The sequence below is a fragment of the Macrosteles quadrilineatus genome, unplaced genomic scaffold (assembly GCF_028750875.1).
Source record: "Macrosteles quadrilineatus isolate MER2022 unplaced genomic scaffold, UCM_ALF_1.0 Scaffold_7__1_contigs__length_78375512, whole genome shotgun sequence".
Lineage (NCBI taxonomy): Eukaryota > Metazoa > Arthropoda > Insecta > Hemiptera > Cicadellidae > Macrosteles > Macrosteles quadrilineatus.
In genome coordinates, this window is record NW_026542600.1 from 36844412 (window position 1) to 36867868 (window position 23457).

The 23457-nt window shown below is 32.9% G+C and overlaps 1 protein-coding gene across 3 annotated transcripts in view; it reads right to left on the reverse strand.

Annotated features, from left to right (window-relative positions):
• Window positions 1-731: 731 nt before the first annotated feature.
• The window catches only part of LOC128998716 (meiosis-specific nuclear structural protein 1-like), a 44281-nt gene continuing 21555 nt past the window's right edge, over window positions 732-23457 (reverse strand). For all 3 annotated transcript variants that reach the window (XM_054424976.1, XM_054424977.1, XM_054424978.1), the window contains 8 exons: window positions 22587-22710; window positions 22074-22174; window positions 19024-19152; window positions 13787-13903; window positions 11478-11604; window positions 4499-4702; window positions 3445-3629; window positions 732-1528 (listed from right to left, as the gene is read on the reverse strand). In XM_054424976.1, coding sequence (XP_054280951.1) covers window positions 1348-1528; window positions 3445-3629; window positions 4499-4702; window positions 11478-11604; window positions 13787-13903; window positions 19024-19152; window positions 22074-22174; window positions 22587-22710 — 1168 coding nt within the window. In that variant the 3' untranslated portion in view covers window positions 732-1347. The remainder of the gene's footprint in view (window positions 1529-3444; window positions 3630-4498; window positions 4703-11477; window positions 11605-13786; window positions 13904-19023; window positions 19153-22073; window positions 22175-22586; window positions 22711-23457) is intronic.

The window sequence follows — 23457 nt, forward strand, 5'->3', positions numbered from 1 at the left end:
GCTTCGTCTTGCACGTGAAATTGGGGTTTTCTGTGTTCTGCTTCGCCTTACACAAAAACTTGAGCGCGTGCCAGAAAATGTCACTATCGGTCCTAGTAATGAATTAAACATTTCCTCCTTTGGATTGGGTAGGTTCATGGATTTGTACATTTTTTACACTTAAAATCCTAATCCCAAAAAGTCGGATGTGATTTAGATATAAAAAAATACCCAATAAACCGTGACATTTGTGTTATTGGAATGAACATTGTTGCACCATAAATGTTTAAGATTAATTTGGGGCATATTAACAATGAGCCAGGCTCAAACAATGTGCAATGGAAAAGTTTAATTTGTTGTTGGTCACAGCAGCTGTACTTTAAAAATAACTTGATGAATGTCAACTTTTAAGTTGTCAAACACCCCAAGCTATTTGGCTTGTTAAGCAATCTTTCTGAAACTGAAACTCTTCAATGTCAATGGGCTTCAAGTTTGGTCTTTACTTGGGCAACGTACATAATATTACTTATAATTCTTCTTTATTCCTTCCATGTTCATTATCACTGATGGAATTACATTTGCACCCCAATAATTCCATTACGTTAGGTTTTAAAATATCTTTGACAAATATCATTTTATTTTTGAAAACTACAACTAAAAAATATATATATATGAAATTCCAGTTTAATATATTTCAAAAAAATCTATTATTGACAACAGATAGATGGTAGCTAAAGATTTATGAACACAGATCTTATTAAAAAAATTATATTTATTTTTACAACAACACAAATATTTGATTACAAAAGGACGGATGATTCACAAAATAATCAGTCAAAGTGAATATGCTTTTTACAAAACGTGCTTCAGTTTTATGTCTAAAACGATGTTATTTGGGAGATAATTATGGACTGTGAATATTACTGTGGATTTAATATTTTTATGGATAAAAATGGAGATAGAACAGTGATGATAATTTGAATTGTTTTGTCCAATAAATCTTTGAGTGCACTAATTCAAACAGACTTTTTTCGTTTTTCATCTCAAAATAAAAATACAAGATTGTACTCTTATCAGGGAAATACAAAATAAGCTATGGTTGGCGTGCATGGACTAAGGGTTCCACCCCTTCCCATCAACCAAAGAAGTCATTGGCTCATTGATCAATAAACAACTAATTTACCCAAGAAAAGAGTGTTAGGCAGTTGATACTTGATAGCACACAGCTTTAAAACACAATTTTAACTTATTTCGCTCCTCCAGAATCTTATTTCTTCAGAATGAAACATGAAAATGGCAGTTGAACATTTTTTTTGTATCAGTGAAAGTCCAAAATCATCTACCAAATCACAATAAGTTTTTAAAAAGTTACATTTCAATGGCATTCCTCGGGCAGTTCATAGCTTTGTATTTGTTGAACTCCTCAAGGAAGTCAGAACCTAGATGGGTTAGGTCATCTGGTTGTAATACTCCTCGTGGCAGGTACCCCAGCAACTTGGTGGCGTGAGTCTTCAACAAACGGACTCGTTCCTCTTCTATCAGCTCTCTCCTGCAGACAAACACATTGATTAATTGAGCAGATCTCATAGATATAATTAATCTATTACAATATACAAGATATATTTTAAATTTATGAAACCAATGCTTGATTATTCATAACATTCAGAAAGATTTAATGATTTATTAATTCAGTAGAGGTTTCGATTCTCCGAATTAATTGAGATTGGGCTGATTCAGACATTTTTACCATGTTTTTCCTCCTCTTGTGAACATTAAATCGGAAAAGATCTGCTGATATACGTAACTGTATGTGATGTATTAGTATACAGAATAGATGTCGTGTGTACGGTGTGGCTAACTGATTCAAGTTGGAAATAGGTGCTCAGACTAGCTATGTAGCTTGTACAATGTTGGACCAGAGCCTGGAAATCAGACCCCAAACCTATCTGAGCCCTAACCTATGTTGGCTGCTACCAAAATTGACTTTGATAATCTTGTTGGAAACCTTGCCGGGAACCAGAGGACTGAGATCTTTTACCCAGACCAGAAAGCAAAGCAAGCCAAGTCAGCTTTGATTACACTTATTAAATAACTGCTAATATTGAAACTTGAAACCTTCCAAATTAACCTATAGAAATCTGATTGCAGTAAACAACTGATGATTTGAGTTTGAGAATAAGCTTCTTAAAATGATATTATAATTTAGTGATGGTCAAAACCAGAAAATCCGAATCTGAAAACCGAAACTGAAACTTTCAAAAATCAAATCCTGAATCTCGAATCTCTTAACCTAGACGCGAAACCTTTTTTTGAAAGAGGTCGACTCCTGACACTGACATAACAATATAAATGTGACTGAAAAACCCAAAACAACTTAATTTTTTATAACATTAAAGTAAATTAAGCTACTGGCACCAACATAAACAAGAATATTAGATTAATTAGAACATTTAGTGGTTAATATTTATTTCTGATTATTAAATATAGCTATGAAACTGAGTTGTATGTTGTTCCAGTTATAGTATTTAAGATGCCTTTTGTAGTTCAGAATCAGAATACAATTTACTGTTTTCATTACTGTTTATGGTGATTAGTTGTATCTATTGCTACCAGCTTGTGTGGAAAGTGGAAACAGTGTTAGACACAATAATAATGACACCAAATATGTCAGCAGTTTCCAGAATAAAACTGCCAAAATCTTCAATTTCAAAACTTTTGAATCTCAAAACTCGGTGATCGAATCTCGAAAACGAAACTTTTCTAAAGTTTTGATGGTTTTGAGATTTGAGATTCAGTTTTGAGTTTTGACACATCACTATTATAATTCAACTGACGCTAACACATTTTTCCTAAGGCAGGTCTACCCCAAGCTCATCCACAGACAGGTCAACTCCTCATGAGTTTCGCAACCAACTTGATCTACAGAAGATTTCAGCCCTTGATCTACAATGCTATATCCTAGCCGGGGAAACTGCTCGGACTTTGATTAAACCAAAGAGTCAACTACTCTACCATCACTAGTAAGCAGAACGCTCTGGTATGTATTAGTTCCATGTTTAGCAACTACCTTTTAGCATTAGATGTTGGATAAGGGCTATCTTTAATTTTGTAATTAGGCAAAGCAATGATTTATTTCTAAAAATTTATGTATCCACTATTGAAATCAAAATCTACCAGGAGCTTTAATTCTTGCTCTTAATCATTCTATCCGTTTCATTTCTCCCCCAAAACCATAAATCATTTTCTCATAGCCAATTAAAACTGATCAAACAATGTGTAGTGCAATAATTTATTAAGAAACTCTTATTATAAATTGTTTGGATTTTAAAATGTTCTCTAAATAGAGATCTTGGAACACATCAGCCTGTGTTTATCTGTCAAAGTGTTAGGTTTCTTATGAATTTCAATGGAAAACTTATAGTTAGTCGCGTGAGGAGTATAGCAGTCTATCTTGGCGTCTCTCACCTGTGTTTTTCCTCAGCTTGTCGTAGAGCCTCTAGTTTAGCCAACTGTTCCCACTCCTGCCGCCGTCTCTGTTGGCGCTCCTCTAGGAGTTGTTGCACCTGTCTCCGATGTTCCAACGTCTTGAGTCGTCTCTTCTCTGCTGTTAGCTGCTCTATCCTCGTGTCGTCCGCAAACTTGGCCAACAACTGTACACACCAATTCATTGTAACAACTAGTTGGATTTGAAAAACTTCAATACTCAATTCATAGTATTACTGGATATTAAGTAGCTTTAAATCCAACATTAAAACTATTTTGTCTCAAAATCAAAATCCCTTAATCACTTCACTTAGACAAGAACATACTTTGCATATTTTAAGCTGAAGATATGAATAACAAGGTGGATTTAGAATTAAGTGCATGATCTGTGTAGCTTTGATACTGACTGATATTAGCTGTTTCTTAAGCAAGGACAAAGAAAGCCCAATGGCTAAGGACAGCTGGTATTAGTTGAAAAACATAAAAAAAAACTACGTGCTTGTTTAATGATCTAGGCGGTGGCTTTCTAATTTTTTGCTCCAGAATAAGACAATTCACCTTGCTCAAGAGACTAATCTTTTTTTGTTTTCTAGATAAGTGAAACTAGAGTTGAAGTTGGTATAGATTTACTGTACCTATATGTAAAATGGTGTTACTTACCGTGGAAATAAATTAATAGGATTGAATGGAATTGAAGGAGGACACTGACATTATCACATTACCAATGCTCCTTGCTTATTGCCATTGGAAAATTGTGAACATTTTAACCCTTAGTGAGCTGTTTATTGTATAATGGCCCTAAAAGTAAATTAATTTATAGCAAAACATAGTTATAAAAAAAATATTAACAATTTTAAAATAATTTTATAGATAAAATATTGAAGTAAGGTCGTCGTCTGCGGTTTTAACCCTTTTTTAAACAAATTTTAACCCTTTCCTCTAGACCTGACGTCATAGACTCTAACTACTACATGCTCTGTGCCAGGTATCTTTATCAGAAGTAAACGACAAATACTCTTAAGTTTCAGAACTATACCTGTTGCCTGTAAAGTTCTGTTTGTTGTTCCTCCTCTTGCAGTCTTCTTCTTCTCTCCTCTAGCTGTTGCCTGTAGCTTCTCTGTAAATCTTGTCTTCGACGCACTGCCTCCTCTATTTCCTGTTTTGCTTTTTCTGCCTCCCTTTCTCTTCGTTCTTCTGCAGCCAACTCAGCCAATACCTCTTCTCTTTCCCTCTTCCTCTCCTGCAAAGTTATAACTTAATTAAGTTATGTTCTCAAAACTGCATGGATTGAAACACATTCTAATTGTAATCATGTGTTTGTTTGTAAAGGTACTAAAGAAAAAAGTGAAATTTATCAAAAAGCGACACACAGCTAGTTTTATAAATCCATATGGCATGGACAACCTCCTACAAGTTAAAGACAACTATTTGATTCAAGTTTCCATATCAATGGCTTTAGCTTCAAATGCATTGATCCATTTAAAATGTTTTGTGTTGAAACATTACTGGGCAAAGACAGCTTTAGGCCAAGTTTGAAGGATTCTGTGGATAGGTTGAACAGTAAGAACAAAGATTCTACAACTGAAGAAGGAAATGTAGTTTAGAAAATAATATGTTTTGTGTGTTTATTATTAGTAAGAATAATAAACTTGCAACTTATCTATCACCAAATCCTTTGAAATAGTTTGTGTTACTGATCTCAGATCTATTTGTAAACAGATTTATATTTTGATTCCTCTCTGTTGTGAAACAAAAGTACATCAGCATACATGACAGGGTCTTTGTTGTAACTGCCTGTCGTCTAACGTCTTTGGAACAAACTTCCTCTATCCATAAAATCCTTGATAGTGTTGTTCCCGGTTTGTGGCAGCACCCAAAAAGTTGTACTTCAAGCATATGGCTTTGGCTGGTACGTCCTAGGACTGTTTTGGCGCTTCCGTAATTTCTGACTGAGTGATTGAGTGTGTGTCATTTTGTTGGACAGTTTTTGTTATTTAAGTTTTTTTTTTATAATGTCTGTGTAAATGTTGTATTGTATGTCTGTGTATTTCATATGTATGCAGGTTAAGTGCAAGAAATGACAATGTGGCCTTCACTTTGCCTGTTAAAATAATGGATTTCATTCATTCATTTGTACAACAACTGAATGCATGATCAGTAAATGACAATTTCCACCAACTAAATAAAATACGATAAAGTATCCCTTGGATGGATAATGTTTGTGTAGCAACAGATGACATTGATTTATTATACGAGAGGTATTGAGGTGTTTAGAGAGCATAGGACAACAGATGTTTTGGAATAAAAAGTTAGCCTAGTATCACTATGAAATGTTATTACATACATTTTAAAGCGAGTCTTTGTTTCTAGATTTTCAACATTCAATTAGAGCTTCAAGCCACTGCTTTTTAAATCGGTACAAGTAATTTTGATTGCGAGTCTATACCTTCATTTGGTATAGATACCAAAATATGATAATAAAGCTGTTAGATACTGTTTCATAAAACTAACTTACATTAAATTTGAGAGAAATGTTCAGTGAGTTTAAGTACGGCAAGTATTGATTTTCACAGATTTCGTATAAATTCTTATTCTTGATTGTAGTTGTTAGCCTCCGGATTGCCAAATAATATTAAAAAAGGTTCAAATACCTGCTATTAAAGTGAAATCACCTCACTGAAAGTAACTAATCCACAAGCCCCTATACTCAGAGGCCTCCCCAAGATCCATAAACCTGACGTCCCCATCAGACCCTTGGTAAATTTTATGCCAAGTCCAGCCTACAAAATTGCCAAGAAGCTAGATAAAATAATAAAAGACCAAATTTTATTGGAGAATAGTCATAGTATAAAAAATAGCCTAGAACTCGTTGATAGAATTAAGAACCATGCTGTTAAAGATAACTACAAATTGGCATCATTTGACATTGTAAATTTGTACACCAACGTCCCTGTTCAAGAAACAATAGCTCTCCTACACCAAAACCTCATTAAAAACTCAAGTTTATCCAGAGAATCAGTAAATGAGTTAGTTTCACTCACAAGATTAGTGCTAAATCAGAATTACTTCAGATTCAACAATGACTATTATTCCCAGAAAGAAGGGCTGGCAATGGGTTCCCTCCTCTCCAGTATTTTAGCAGAGATTTTTCTCAACAACCTGGAAAATAAACATTTATTTTCTGATTCCAACCGCTACAAAGAAAAGATCCTGTTTTATTTCAGATATGTAGACGACACTATTGTTTTGTTCAACGGAAACAGTAGACAGTTATCGTTACTCAACGCATACTTATGTGGTATTCACAGCAACATGAAGTTTACATTGGAGGAAGAAAACAATAATTGTTTGAATTTTCTGGACCTCACCATAAAAAAGCATCAAAATAAATTTGAGTTTAAAATATACAGGAAACCGACATGCACTGACCAGACCATTCACTCAGAATCCCATCATCCGTACTCACAAAAATTAGCTGCATATAATAGTTTCGTACACCGATTGCTTACAATTCCAATGAATGAACAGGACTACAACGAAGAAGTAATTACAATAAAACATATAGCCGTATCAAATGGTTATCCAAGTAGTATTGTGGATAAACTCATCTACAAACATAAAAATAAAACAGGAGGAACTAATAAACAGAACACTTTCATCAATGCAGGAACACTTTCATCTCTGCAAAATTTGGCACCTTTATGAGCAATAAATATAAAAATCTCATGGCAAAAAACAAAATCACAGTTTCCGTCAGAACAGAAAACAAGCTTGGTTCATTGTTAAAGGAACGCAGTCCCACGATGACACAATCTTATGATAAAACTGGCGTTTACAAGATCAATTGCACCTATTGTACGAAATATTACATCGGCCAAACAGCACGTTCCTTTACAAAACGATTCAAAGAGCATATTCCAAAAGCGTCAACAGCCCACCAAACATCATCTTTTGCCGAACATTTAATATCCCAAAGCCACAATTATACCAACATTAGCAGCAATATGGATATTCTACATTTTTGTAAAGACAGATATAAACTTAACACATTGGAAGAGTTTGAGATATATAAGGCAGTAAAATCCGACCACCATAATGTACTATATGACCAACAATTTTTCTCGTCTAATTTTATGTATGACACTGCCATCGGTTTACTGGAGAGGGGAGGTGTGATTGACAGGACGCAACCTGGGATGATAAGATAGCGGACGTACACCACTGCACTGACCACCCGCAGTCTGGACTCAAACTCCGCCGGGTTAGCGTCGTCTATTTTCTTAACTGATCAGTTACCATAAATGTCTCGTGTTCGTGTTTGTGTCGTCTGTAAATGTTTATTTATTTTCGTGTAAATATGACGCTCTTCGTATGAAGAAAGAAAACTGTCCTTGTGCAGCCTGATGATGGTGTCACACAGACACCGAAACTAGTTGTTCTAACAACAAATTTGGATTGCTTAATAGCAGGTATTTGAACCTTTTTTAATCTTATTCTTGCAACCTACAGTCACAATACAGGCCAATTACTGTGTACCGGTGGTAATTATCATGAACATCTATTCAATCAGATTAAATATCAGTCTACCACAGGCTCACAAGACTTTTATAATTTATTTTTTCTTCACTGTGCATTATCCCTCATGATAAATTCCATTTGGTAACGATTATTATAAATTTTATAAAACAAGATCTTCAGTAATAAAAAAACAGACACAAATAACAGGCAACAACTGCATGAACTAACTGCATTATGGCTGTGGGTAAAACAACTCCCTAACACAAAGTTGAATAAGTTGACAAAGCCAGTTCTTCACATCGGCAAATTTTTTTATCCTAGACCGCAAGGCATGAGCCCGGGATTGTTTTTCACATTACTTCAGGCTAGACCTAGTGGTTGTGGCATTATTACTTAGATAAAATCTATTTGTGATTGGCGGGATTTGAACCCAGAACCTCTTGGACCGAAATCCCCCGCTCTAACCACTAGACCAGCTCACTCCCCCATCGGCATATTAGACCAAAATATCTATTACTAGCTGTTGTACCCGTGCTTTGCAACGGGAAGAGGACACAAAATAGAAACATTTTAATCATTATCTCTTGCATATAATAGTTACAGATCCGCCAACGCTTTTAGAAACAAAAATTCAACTTTTATAGCCTTAATAGAAACGTTCAAGTTATGATTTTTAAATCTGGTAAGTAGTGGATACCACCATTTTGGTTTTGATTAATTTTAAATCTTGTGGAGGCTGACATGAGAAAAACTGACCAAATCTTCGAGTAAAACTTGAACATGATTTTCCAGATTTACCTTCAACTCCCTTAATTACAAATCTTTTGATTTATTATTGACATTTTCAATTTCAATTTTGAAGTTGCAAAAATACTAATTATTAAATTTAAATATCTTTATATTAAACTCTTATTTATATTAATTCACAAATCCTTTCATCTTCAGTTTTTTCACTCACAATAAATCATTAGCAAAACTAAGTCAGCTGTTATAAACTTTATAAATATTGCTGTGCCTTATCAATACAGTCTTTTGAAATATTAAAGAAACTATATCCATAGGTACTATAAAAAATTTCAAACAAATAATTTAGCATTAAAGACAGCAGACAAAACTAATATGATTATCAAAGCATCAAGGACTAAAAAATGTAATAGCAAATACGGAATATGTTTCTTTGCATCTCTGATTCTACTATACAAAAATATCAACAAACAACTTAATATACAAACCAGTTCTTTTAATCAGTTCCATCGTCCATTGCCTTTACATTTTCACACTTACCATTAGGAAAACATAGTAACAGATATTTCATTGATTTTAGAAACAAAAGAACACTGTGTACTGCTTAGTTTTATGATATTTTCCTTGGTTTAATTTAATCAGTGGTGTGGCAAAACACAAACAATAAATTTATCAAATAAAGTAAAATTTGAACTGAAAGCTATGTTAAGATAAAATAAGAGTATTTTGTATTATAGATTTTAGAAAACAAAAATCAAAGACAAATTATGACAACTTATAATTAAAGATTCCTCTAAAACAGAAAATCGTTGTAGTGCTGTAGTTTCTGCGTTTTTTTGCAGACGGACTTGTCTCTCTTGAAAGGACTCCCTTTCTCGCAAAGATGCCATTGCCCTTGCCTTAGCAGGACGACTGGAGAGGTTGCTCTTTTTTCTTTTAGGCATTTTAATATCCGAAAGTCCCACATGTATGTTAAAAAAGATTAAATTCCAATAAATCAAAAAAAACTTTATATAAAACTTAATATATCAAAAACTTTTAACTTTCTAATTACATTTAAAAAACATTTTCAAAAAATAAACAAATAAAAATCTCAAATCCTTTACTTACTTTTAAATTATAAAATAAAACATAGACAAACAATAATTTACAACATCTGGTTAATATTATGGTATAGCATTTAATTTGAATGAAATGAAACAGGTGATCTTGCTTCTAAAAAGCATTGCTCACTCAGCATTGAATATAAAAAAAAACTTATTATATACTATGTGAACAAACAAAAACATTAATACTCTTACTACTAAAACAAAACAAACAGAAACATACTATTTAGCTATTAAATAATAGGACTATTTAGTATTTAGTCCTACTATTTATAGCTCCTAATATTTATGCACCAAAGGCAAAGGCATATATACAACTTTTTTATTGTTGTTTTTAATTTGAAATATTTGTATATCAGCTTAGAATTAGTAAATTTAATGTCATTCAAACAATGTTATTGTAAGGGTAGGTTAAGTTAAGAGGAACTTGGTTGAAATTATACATGTAATGACCTTGAAACGCTCGTAAAAAGATATTCATTATTAGAATAGAATGTAAAATCTACAGGAAGTGTAAAAAGTTATAATATAGAGTAGTAGCTACCTCTGGATTAGAAAACATCATAACTCTATGGGTAGTAATATGAAAATATGATTTAAAAATTTGGGAAAAGGCTAATGGTGTGAAAAATATTTCTCTCAAAATGGCAAAAATATACAATTAATTATCTCCTTGAGAAAAATGTTTCAATTTTTAAGGTGTGTGCCCTACTCTAAACACATGTTAATTGTTCAAAAATGTTAAAATGATTCAAGTAAATGTGAACTTTATAATTTCACTATTTTTACACCAAACTCTTTCAATACAATTATTCACATTAGCAAAATTTTAAATAATTAATTAGGGTTAGATACAGCATCAGATATACAATCTCACTAATTTCATAAAATAAATAATCAATGAACCATCAAATATAAGAATAAATAAACATGATTGTAGAGCATATTATATGCCTCCTATTTATAAACCAGCTGTGGCATTGTGAATTAATGTGGTTTGACAGTGCAGCTTGTTTACATTTGGGTGGCATAGCAAATTGTAAACATTGTGTTTGTTCTCATGGCAGCCATGGAGACCAATCAATATTTACTTTTAAAATCCTCAACTCAGAACTTTTAAAGCCAAAGGGGCAAAGCCCACGGTCAGTATCGAAGTGTGAATAGTCCTATTATGGTCCTTGGTATGGTAGCTATATTTCTGTAAAATTTAAGCCCAGTCAGTTCAGTAGTTTATGCGCCTATTAGTAATACACATACAGACACCACAAGATTTTTATATAATAGTATAGATTTGTTCAAGCTCTCATATGATTTTACATCATAGTTCAAATATAATGTGAACTCAAATACGGAGGAAAGTAATTGGAGCACCACCTTCGACAGTCATTCTGTCATTCTGTGTCTATTTATCACAAATCAGGGATTTAATTATCAATTTTCTGTTGCTTTATGCAGCCTCTACATTCCTCCATGCAGCTTGAGTTCTGGAGACAATTTTATAGGTGGACAACCATGATCCTATTAAATCATTACTAGAATACCACGTACCTACAGCAGGTATATAGATAGCATTAATATAGCTTTTTAATTTAATCATTTTTAAAGCTGTAGTCAAGATTTAAGTCAAATAGGAAATTTTAATCTTACCAATTTAGATAAAAATTCTGCTTCCACACGTTCTTGCAATTTCTTTTTTATTTCATCCTTTTCCTTCAGTTCTTCTAGTTTCTTCCTCTCCTCTTCTTGGTGTCTTTCCAGATATTCTTGGATTCGTCTAAAAATTAAGTGCAATGGTAAACATTTAGTTTTAAAAATGAAACTACAGATCCATAAAACGAGTTTAATTGACTAGTAGGCTGAATTTGTATTTTTAAGTATCATGATGAATTTCTCATGAACCCCTTTATAAAGTTTCTTCCCTACATAATTTTAAATGGTAGTCGATAATTCAAGGATATTAACTATTAAATGGCTAAAATAGTCTATTGAAAATGGCGTGTATAAAGGCTAGTACAGTCTAACCTTGATATAACGAATTCCTTGATATAACAATTTTTTTTAAATCACCTAGAACACTCCATAAGACTCAATGTATATTTCACCTTTACATAACGAACAAACCATATCAATCTTGATTTAACAAATATTTGATGATCCCGGCTAAAATAAGACACCTCAATATAACAAATTTATCATTGTCAGAACCTCTACATAGCGAATTTAACACCCCACTTAATGAATTGTCTGTGTCTTTACATCGATATAACGAATTCCCCTCACATTATTGTTTTTGAAAAATGAGAGTTTTTTATGAATATAAAATGGTAAGATGACGGCAACACTTGTGCAACATTCGTCTGCACTGTTTTTTACATCTCCTTATCTTTCTGCTGTGCACGCCACAACTGATTTCATTCCCTGAGGACTGATGACCGAGATCTTGTTTCTGAACCTCGACTTAGTGAAATTCAATACTAACCTCAATATAACGAACCTCATTTTAACAAAATCCTTGATATAACGAATATTCAGTTTGGTCTCTTTAGATTCGTTATACCGAGTTTAGACTGTATGTTAAATGTTAACCACTTAAATTGCTTTTTAGCAACTAGTTTAGGCAAGAACTTGGTGCTATCTTAAGACTGTCCATGGACTTGTGTCTATTGAAATGAAATTAAATGTGTTTATTCGTTTATTGTCTTGTGGATTATACAAATCATTGACAATGTCATAAAACTGCTAAAATTAGCATGGTCAGTTAATGAATACAATATAGCTAACTACACACAAGGAGACATGTTACAATACATATTTTAAATATTACAACCAAATAATCTTATTGTTAAGAAAAATTCAAGGAATAATGGAAGTTATTAAACCCCATAACCAACTAAATCCAACAGTAATTTTTGTTAAATTTGCTATTGTAGTTATCTTCTACTTAGTACTGTTATTTTTATGAAAAAGTACACTGATTTACACAGTCACACACATGTAGTAGGTACATGAACATTATACATGTAGCCTAAAAATTAAACTTTGACGTTATTCTTATACAGGGTGGCTGAAAAGTAACTTGCACCCCCCTTTAACTTTTGAACCTTTTGAGATATTTGAAATCCGTTTGCGGAAACCTTCTTAGATATAAGGGGCTACAATAATTATGGTCAATTTTGAAAATTTTGCCCTTAGGGGTAGTGGGGGCTCAAAATTTTTAAATAGCAAGTGTAGTCGAGTTTGGTATCATTTTACGAGTCTTGACGAGACAAAACAATTGACATAAAGAAAACCAAAATCGGCCCACTAACTACAAAATCGTGCCCTAAAACGTATCAAATCCAAATAACCATGTTGGTGGCTGAAAATTAACTATTTTAACTTTTAACTATATTAACTAATTTAACTATTTGAGATATTTAAAATCGGTTTGCGGCAACCTGTTTAGATATGAAGGGTGAAGAATAATGATGGTTAGTTTTAATAATTTTGCCCTTAGGGGTAGTGGGGGTTAGGGTGGCTAAAAATTTTCAAATAGGAAGTACGGTCAAGTTCCGTATCATTTTACAGGTCTTGTCAAAACTAAACAATTAACATAAAGGAAATAGAAATCGGACCACTAAAAACAAAATGGCAGCTAAAAATTACTTTTAATAGGTAACCATTGTCTTAATCCTTTTTAGCTGCCATTTTGTTATTATTTTTTACTGATTTCAAATATCTCAAATCGTTGAAAAGTTAAGGGGGGGGGGGGTGCAAGTTACTTTTCAGCCACCGTGTATAATAAGAATGGACAATTTGGGAACAGCCTTCCCGGAATCATTTTTTACTATTCATACAGTAGTCACAGATTTTTTATTTATTAGTGTAGATACATTTAAAAACCTCCTGAAAAAGCATTCAAGAATTAAAATGTTATTCAATTTTGTTGGTGAAATCTGAGGACGATTTTTGCTTACCTATCTTCTTTCTTCCTCTCTTCTTCTTCCCTTTTCTTCCAAATTTCTTGTTGAAAGCGGAATTGTTCAATTTCCTGTTTAGTGTTCTGCATTTTTTCCAATCGAATCTCCTCCTCACTGACAATAATCAGATCAACAGTTAAATAAATGAATATTACTACTAATCTCTATATAACAAGTAATTTGTGTTGGTCATGGTCATATTAGATAACATTGAACTAGTTTTGTCCAAGAAAATAGTTCTAAATAAGTTAATGATTAAGTTATTGTATTGCTATTGAAATTGTATTGTGTTTATTGTTGTGGTAAAGTGTACCTAGATTTCTCTACTGCAAACACCCCTTATCATTTCAGTAATGAGAATTTGAATTTCTTATTACGTTAGCACAATAATATTCCATATAACCATCTTCAAACGCCCAAAAAAGCTGTTAGTGAATAAAGTAATAGCACACAAGATGGGTGATATTTTATTTTGGGAGTTCAAACCTTTTTCACCTTTAGTTGAGGTAAGCTACCTGAGTTGAAGGTTGCCCCTACAAAAAAGTACCAAAAGTCATGCATACTAAATAAGAAATACACCACTTAAGTAGCGAGGTTATTTTTGAAAAAATCAACTAACTTGCTGTCAGAGAAAAAAAGGCAAGATTTTGTCATTTAAGTTGTCATGCAACAATCAGTTGTCTATTTTTCCCAATTTGATCGACCTTAACCTTAATTAACTGCATATTTTGTCCTGTTTTACCTCTCCAGAGCCTAACTGTACTTATAACTCTACAGGCTTATAACTCAAATGATAAACAACATATAACTTTTTTGTGTTTTGTGAATTATTCAGCTCACAGAATAGAAATATAGTTAATCTCTTATCGATAAGAGCCGATTTAGGCCCTTGGCACTATTTCTATAAAAATAACAAAATATAATAAGGTACATAAATACTGTTATCTAGGGCTTTGGGTCATGACAATGGCAATTCTTTTGCAAATTTTCAACCCAATATCCAATACTTCAACTCAAATAACGTCTGAAATGTGTACAAATACAGGGTGATTGATATAAGTGTGCCAGCCGTTTTATTCAAAAACTATAAGAGATATCAAAAAAAGTTAAATGGTAAGTGCCTTGGATTTTTTATTTAAAAAATTGTAGTAAAGTCGAAAAAATTATTTTAGCCGCCATTTTTCCAATATGGCTGCCAACTTTGATTTTTCTTATGGAACATCCTGTATTTTATGATATATTCTGGTAGAAAAGGTAATTTTAAGACAATTTTATTCTTTCAACCGTTTCAAAGATAATAATGGTTAAAGTTTTTAAAATTTCTGCATGAGAAAGAGTTTCGATAAAGGCCTAAGCAAGCATGCCAGCTGTTTTATTCGAAAACCATTCAAAATTTCACAACTTAAACCATTAATATCTTTGAAACGGTTAGGTTTATGAAAAAAATCACAAAAATAAAATTGTCTTAAAATTACATTTTTTACCAGAATACATCATAAAATACAGGGTGTTTCATTAGAAAAATCTAAGTTGGCGGCCATATTGGAAAAATGGCGGCTAAAATAATTTTTTTCAATTTTACTACAATTTTTTAAATAAAAAGTCCAAGGCAGTTACCATTTAACTTTTTTTGATATCTCTTATGGTTTACAAATAAAACGGCTGGCACACTTATATCAATCACCCTGTATGTTGATAATGTATAGTGCCAATAATAATTTTTCATCAGATTCTGCTTTTAAAAATAGGCCTATGTAAAAGCTTTCTTTGCTAGGCTATGAGTATTAATCAGTTTGTTTGGATGCAAAGAATGAAAATAAAATATGCTGTAAAAGAATAATATATCCTTGTAATATTAGTCTTGCCAAAAAATATGAAATGTTACTGTAAAGGAGGCTATTTAAACTGACACAGTGAATGAATATACTAAATATGTTACATAGGATTAATCAATTATGTACATAACCAGTACATTAGAACCTTGATAGTGCCACACCTTGTGGACTAAGGGGTGTCAAACTATCCAGCTGCCAAACTTTAGGGAGTATTTAAAACACAATATAAAGCAAACACATTTATGGAATAGTATAAAACTTGACAAAAATAAACAAACTTATCTACTTAAATCTCTACTGTACATTCTTTGGCGTCTAACTGTATAAAATAGTTTGTAATATTGAACTGCCGTTCATTTTGGATCTTAGAAGATAATTTTTTTAACTAATTGAATAGTCAAAGTTTGAGCTTTGAGGCTTTTAAAGCACTTTGAAAAAAAAATCTTACTACAATCAAATTATAGATAATGTGTCTCAAGTAACGAACAGCAAGCAGTTTTGGAGTGCAATAAATTCTTTTAAAAGTAAAATTTCAAAACCAAATTGGTAAAATTGCGATACAGGATTGGACGAAACAGTTTAAGTGTCTATTAAATCCACCCTTGTTAGTATCTACTGTTTCGTATGCTCAGCCAGTAGTTTGTGACGAATACCTTGATGCAAATATTTCTCTAGATGAATTAAAAGCTGTGTTGTTATGGGTAAAAAATGGCAAAGCACCTGGCATTGACAGGGTGCCATTTGAGTTTTTTTTTTATGCACCGGCTCCATTACTTAATGGTCTTATTTATATTTATAATAGTATTTTAGAGAGTGGTTATGTCCCACGAACTTTCAAGGAGTCTATTATTTTTCCTCTACATAAAAAAGGCAACATTAATGACGTCAAAAGTTATAGAGGACTGTCCTTTATCAACTGTGTAGCTAAGATTTTATAAACATTTTAGATTCAAGGTTAAGTAATTGGGTTAGAGATAGGCAGTTAATAAGTGAGTTTCAGGCGGGATTTAAGAGAGGTTATTCAACCATCGACAATATCTTTAACCTAAATGCGATTGTGCGTCTAAGGCTGGCAAGGACCGGAGGTAAGCTATATGCTTTCTTTGTTGACTTCTCGGCACATTCGACACTATTGATAGGAAGTCGCTACTGTTTAAGTTATCCTGTATAGGCGTTTCAAGAAAATTTTTAAATATTTTTAAGAACTATTATGATGGTACTAGAGCTGGTGTGTGGTGTGGAGACAGTGTGACAGCAAATTTTGAAACTTCGACAGGTCTTAGACAAGGATGTTCTGTAAGTCCTTTAATGTTCACTTTAATTATTAATGATCTTCCTGAGGCACTTGGTGGCGGCTGTAATTTTGGAGGGACTAGGATAAACATTCTTTTATATGCCGACGACTGTCGTGCTGTTAGCGCCTACGTCCACCTGCTTACAACTTATGATAAGAAATTTAGAAACTTACTGTGAAATATGGAATTTGAGAGTTTATCTTGAAAAATCAAAATAATCGTTTTCAGAAATGGGGGTAAATTGGCCTCGTCAGATAAATGGTGGTTCAATGGGAAACGTGTAGAAGTAGTAAACAGCTATAAATACCTTGAAGTGTTATTTACAGCGACGTTATCTTGGCAATCACATTTTAAAGATAAAGCGAGGCAAGCAAAATTAGCAATTAACTCTGTGTGGGACAACTTAATCAAGAATAAATCTGTGCCTTTATCATCTAAAATTATATGTTTTAATTCCGTCATAAAATCAATTGTTAGCTATGGGGCTCAGGTATGGGGTTGCTTTGAATCTGAAATCCTAGAATCCGTCCAAAAATTGTTTTTAAAGAGACTCTTCCGGTTGCCTTATAACACGCCAAACTATGTGATTTATTTAGAAAGTGGATTTAAAAAAAAAAAATTTATAATATGATTACGAATTTAAATTACCTCTTAAAAGTACTGCATTCCTCCGATAATAGACTTCCTTTGATTCTAGCCAAACAAATTATAAACCATAACTTAGATTGTTGCAGACAGTGGAAGATGCTAGGTGAGAAGGTAGGGGTCGATGTAGATTATAGAGCAGAGGCGGTAAAATCTAGATGTCTGATGGTGGTGGAAAAGCTAAGTGACGTATGGATAGGAGAGTGTATAGGGCGCGCACGCACGTCCATACACCACAGTCAGCTGATCAGTCTCGACCTTGGCCTTGAACTTGTTGATAGAAGCTACCTTACTGATAACGCCGATTTCAGCTTCATTTCCTGGATAATTAAGGCTAGGGCAGAGTTGCTCTATTTGAATGGTAAACATTGGTCAACGGGAAATAAGTTTTGTTCTCTTTGTAATATGGGCGAAATTTAAACCACATTTCATTTCATCGCTATATGTCCAGTGTTAAGTAATCTTAGATTAACAATTTTACACGATAGGGTCCTTTCGGAAGGGGATTATATTAGTTTTTTAAATGGTAGGGATTGGCGAGCGTTAGTACATTGTTTAAAAAACGCCTGGCAATACAGGTGGATTTTAATACAAGAATTTAACAATAAAAAATAAAAATAAACTAATCATAAAATTTAATTATCGTACCCCTCCAAACTTCTCAACACAAAAAAATCCGATATAGGCCCTAACTATAGGAATTTAGAGAAACAGGTTAAATTGTATTTCTATTTCTTAACTTTAAAGTCTTGGCCATAATTGTTAGTTTAAGGAAAGATTTTTAATTTTATTTTAAAAGAATCCAATAACTGTTTTGTTAGATTCAGTTTTAGATGTGCCAACCCGGCAGACGACCGAGAGGTTATTGCTGTAGCGCGTAGGCACATCCCCTGCGTGGGACGAATAAACTTGTATTGTGCACTGGGTATTTTGAAAATAAAGCGCTTTTTATTTCTTTCTTTCTTCTTTCTTTCAAAAACAATAAGAGTATAGTTTTTTACCATGGTAAACCCATCAATGGCTGCTGCCAACATGTCAAGTGATTACGACCCGTGTCGAACTATAGGGAGTGAAGAACTACTATCGAGGTTCTACTGTATTCTTCTTTTCAGTTGAATCTACTACCAAGGAAAATCTCATTAATCTGAATTTTTATATTCTTGTACCATAAGAATTATACAAGTTTTAGGTATCCGGTAAAAGTGTTTTCAAACTATTCAGTCCCTATTCAAAAAAATGTAATCACAAAAATAATATAAATTTTGTTTGAAAAACAGAATTGAGTTTTTCTGTTTTTTTTTATGAAGCACAAGATTTACCAGTATGATGGTAAATGTCAAAACCATTCCCTTTAAGGGAACTATTTTATTTATTACCGTAGTCACTTCAGTAATAAATTAATTAAGTTATACTGAATGATGAAAACAAACCTAAAGACTTTATACTATATAAAACTTACCGTTGATCTTCTTCATGGATTGCCTTTACAATCTGGTCAAGAAGAGCTTTTTCTTTGATAAATTCTTGATAAGCCTCTTGCTGTCGTTTGTAAGCTGCTATTATCTGATCCTGAAGCTCAATACGATACCTGTAACACAAATGTTTAAATGTTGTTTAAGCTAAAAATAACTCTGACTATTTTCACTCCAAAATATGGTTTGTTTTGTTACTACTAGGGTAATTTTTCGGCATTATTTACTATTGTTTGGTTGGTGAAAATTTGTTTGCTGTTCATTGTCATATCTTCCTTGTTTACAATCAAAGAAGTGTCGCATCACGTCCATTCAGAGCTACTTCATACCTACCTTATGGCCTGTCATAGTCGCTTTTGGATGATCCCATTTGAACTTGGATACTCAGTCTGATTCGTACCATTACACTTACCAATCAACCAGATGTACAAGATAATATATGAACAAAACAATGTACTGTAACATGGTTTAGTTTCATATAGAAATTTGAGAAAATAATTTTTATTTTATTTTGTTGTTGTAAAGATTTGAATTTAAAGTTTTACATTAACAACAGTCAGGAGTAGCCTGCAGTAGCAAGACATCTTGATAAGAAAGCTCTGGAACCTTCCTTATCACCTGGTCCAGTGCAAGTGCTAACCCGAGTAGGGGTAGAAGGTTCCAGAACTGAGATATCTTATATGAGGGAGGTGCTTCCATGTGGTCAGTTCAAGAGTGTAAATGTATAGTGTCCAGACCTGGGGTGAATTTCTGCAGCCTACTCAATGAGTAGTAAGTTTATTTTATTTTATGTTATTTTAATCCATTCACTATTATCCCTCTCTCTGCTAATTATTGTAATAACAAGAAAGATTGTGGAAGTTTTATTATTAAATATTGAACTTTGATTTCAACTAGTAAGAGATGTAAATATAAAATACACCTTTTTATTCTTTTATAATTTCTTTAAACAAGTTAAATTTGGATATTAAAACAATAAATGTTAATAATTAAAGTAAAGTTTTTAAATTTTCTAGGAAAGTTGAGCAGTTGTAAATTTTATTTTGTTCAGGAAGGAATTAATGTTTAATTTAATTTTTAAAGAATTTTAATTCAATTGTTTAGTTCTTAATTTTTTTAAGAAGTTTGAAACGTTAAAATAAATATGTATTTGTATTGTAGACAGATAAGCTAGGAAAGGGTTTGTTTATTCACAGGGCTGTGTACCATTCTGTGTACCAGGAATTAATTGTTTTAAAATGTCTCATAAAAATATTAGCCGAATGTTTTAAATTTGTTAATTTTTTTATATTCCAAAAACTAATGGAAGTAATAAATTTCAGTTTGATTTCGGGCTCTTAAAGGTGTAGTAGAAAGTGTGTTAGAAGAAATTGTTTTATTTTAAATAAACTATGAATTTTGTAACAATGACAAATTTTTATTTTGGGTCTCCTCTTTAGGCAAATTGCACAAAATGAAAAAGTAATTAATCTTGGAAATAACGATACAGTACTGTATGGTGCAGCGTTGAATACTACATCGTACTAGCTAGTAGCTACCCTGTGTGGCTAGATTGCAGTACTACACTAGAAAACTTTGACGGCAGTTCTTGCTCTTCAGAATAAAAATAGTGAATAATTCAAAATATGCTTTGTAACGCCCAGACGTTTAAATCAGCTCAATATTCACAGAGGAGAAGTCAACCAAAAATAGTTTGGGCTATGAATGGAAGGGACATCATAATGCTTGTCTAGTTATAAGGAGCATGTGTCTACTACTTTGGCTAGATATTGGTAAAATAAAGTTTGCTTAGTTTGAATTATAATAATTTGACCCTAAAAACATAACATATCACAATTTCAATTTGCGCCATATTGTAGAGCAAAAAAAAATAGCCTAATGAATTAGTATATTTGAATCTGTACACACACAGTGACACTCAGTCAGTCGCTTGTCAGCTGACAAGTTGAGATGGCGAGTCCAAGTGATGAAGAGGTTGGATGGTTTTGCTTTCAAGTGGTTTTTACAAACTCAAGTAAGTGCACACAAGTTTCAGGTTCATCCTGTGAATCCCAAAAATAAAAGTGATCTAACGTCCTAAGATGAGAAAAAAGAATAAAGCACAGACTGAATTGTCTGAGTATAATTTTTTGTAAATTAATTTAATCGCTGCAAGGTACTAATGGCGCTTTACTGTAGAGTCATCAATCGTAATTCCAAACCACATGAGTATAAAATCAAATTCACATAGCTACATGGTAAACTACTGCTTTTGTTGGATTGTAAATCAAGACTTTTGCAACAAACATTTCCCAAGACGTTGCCGAGGTCGTAATAAGTGAAAGTAGATACTATGATTGGTGAGCAGTTCATAAAGATGGATGAGAAACCTCAACAATTTATTTTCAGGAAGAGGTCCTGCAATGTGTAAGTCTTAAGCAGACAATTTTTCTAAATTCCTTAATAGTGCTTATTCAGGACACATTCCAGGAGGAGAAATATGACTAAAAAACTAAAAAAAACTTACCACTATACCCCATAAAAAACTAATACGGAGTCCCCAAATGGAACAAGCGTATCCGAGAACACCTTGGTTCAAAAGTGTCATTGTATGCTCTAGTCGAACCATCCCTGCTTACAGCTATATAAACAATCGACTTGGCAATTCTTGTCGCATGCAGCTTAGGTCACTGCAACCATCTCAAATACCTGCTAGGCGCGACTGTGTGTGCATGCTTCAATTCTACTTTGCAGTAAGCCAGTATGCGACCAGATAGACTGCCAGCTACCTGTCCTGCTGTACTGTGTTGTCCTTTCTAACTTTCTTATAAAGCTCATAAATTTTAACTTTTAAGGTTTTAAGCATGCTATTTCACATCTCTGGTGATATTGATTGACACCAACAAGATCATATTGGGTTTTTTAAATTGGTTCTAAAACAGTAATAGATGAAAAAAAGATAACTTGCATAAAGATCCTTATTGTTCAAAAATGTCGAGCAAAGTATCTTAAAAACATGTCAAATCAAACATTTGCAACAATATTTCATACAAGTTACCTTATCTTAGAAGCTAAGTTTGCCTGGTATTTCTCTCGCTCCTGTTCTTCAATGAATCTCCTTTCGGCTTCAGCAACCTCTTCAATTTTCCGCCTTTCTTTCTGTCACAAGGAAAAGGTTCTTATTAATTAAACCCTAAAACTATCTTGTATTTTTTTTAATAGGCATATTAACTAGCCGAAGCTATTTGAAAAGAAGAACTCTGTCATTCTTTTTTGATTGGCAAACTTAACTTTTTTTTATACATTTTTTTTATATGAGGAGGCCTATTGTTAGTGACCTAATATCATTACTTTATATTTGTACTACTAGGACTTAGGAGATTTACTATGATAAGGAGTTGAAAATGGAATTAAAAGGTAACAAGTCGTGGAGACAAGAAATTCGCAGTTTAAAAGTCCATCAAAAGCATCCCATGTTCTAATCTAATTATTTATTCATACAATATTGCAAGAATTTTATCAAGACTAGCTTTTGCAATTAAAAAATCTTAAAAACAAAATGTTAATTTACTTTTTCTATGGCAGCAGCCGCCCTCTTCTCTGCTATTTGTGCGGCCAACTCTTTACTGACATAAGCAGCTTTCAGTTTTGCTTCAAGAGTCTTCAATTCTTCACTGGATTCCCTCAACTGCTGACTAGTAAAAATAAATAACGCAAAATTTGAACTGGTTCAGTAATTAATGACACTAGCAGCTAATCAGTAAATGACAATGGAAATCATAGAATTCACAACACGGCCAAGTAGACTCAATGGTAATTGAATGGTTTTGATTACCTAGAAACTCTATTAGTGAAATGGCAGAATTAAAAATGAGTCATTGTGTACATCATCTGTTGAGGTTGGGGCCTATGTCTTTAAAATTTAAATTGCAACAAGTTTAAATTTGTTAAAGATAAGTAAGTTATTATGTAATTACTTACAAGGACAAAATTATTTTTATAAGATGATGCTTAATTTTTGTAACTTTGTTTGGGGCTTGCATTGGATGACTGTACATACTGAGGTTCTGATTGGTTAAATGGTCCAATTACTGTGGTTGGTTGGTAGCCAAATTGAAGTATGGATGCGAAAAACAGTGATATCAGGATAACAAAAACATCAGGATTTGCTCAAAAGAATAACATTTTACAACTTAAACAGAGCACTTTTATTTTTAAAACTATTTGAACATGACTGAATCTACTCCATTTATCACAACACATTTTTACAGGTTACGTTCTAGGTTTGGCCAAGGGCTTTCATATTTATTATATACTACTTTTTCCTGCAAAGGGCAGGGTCCGCTAGGCGCGGGGGCCAGTGCGACGGCACTCTTCGCTCCTCCCTAATGCCAGCTCTGAATCCTTAATACCGATTTGTTCGCTACTTTTCATAGGTTAAC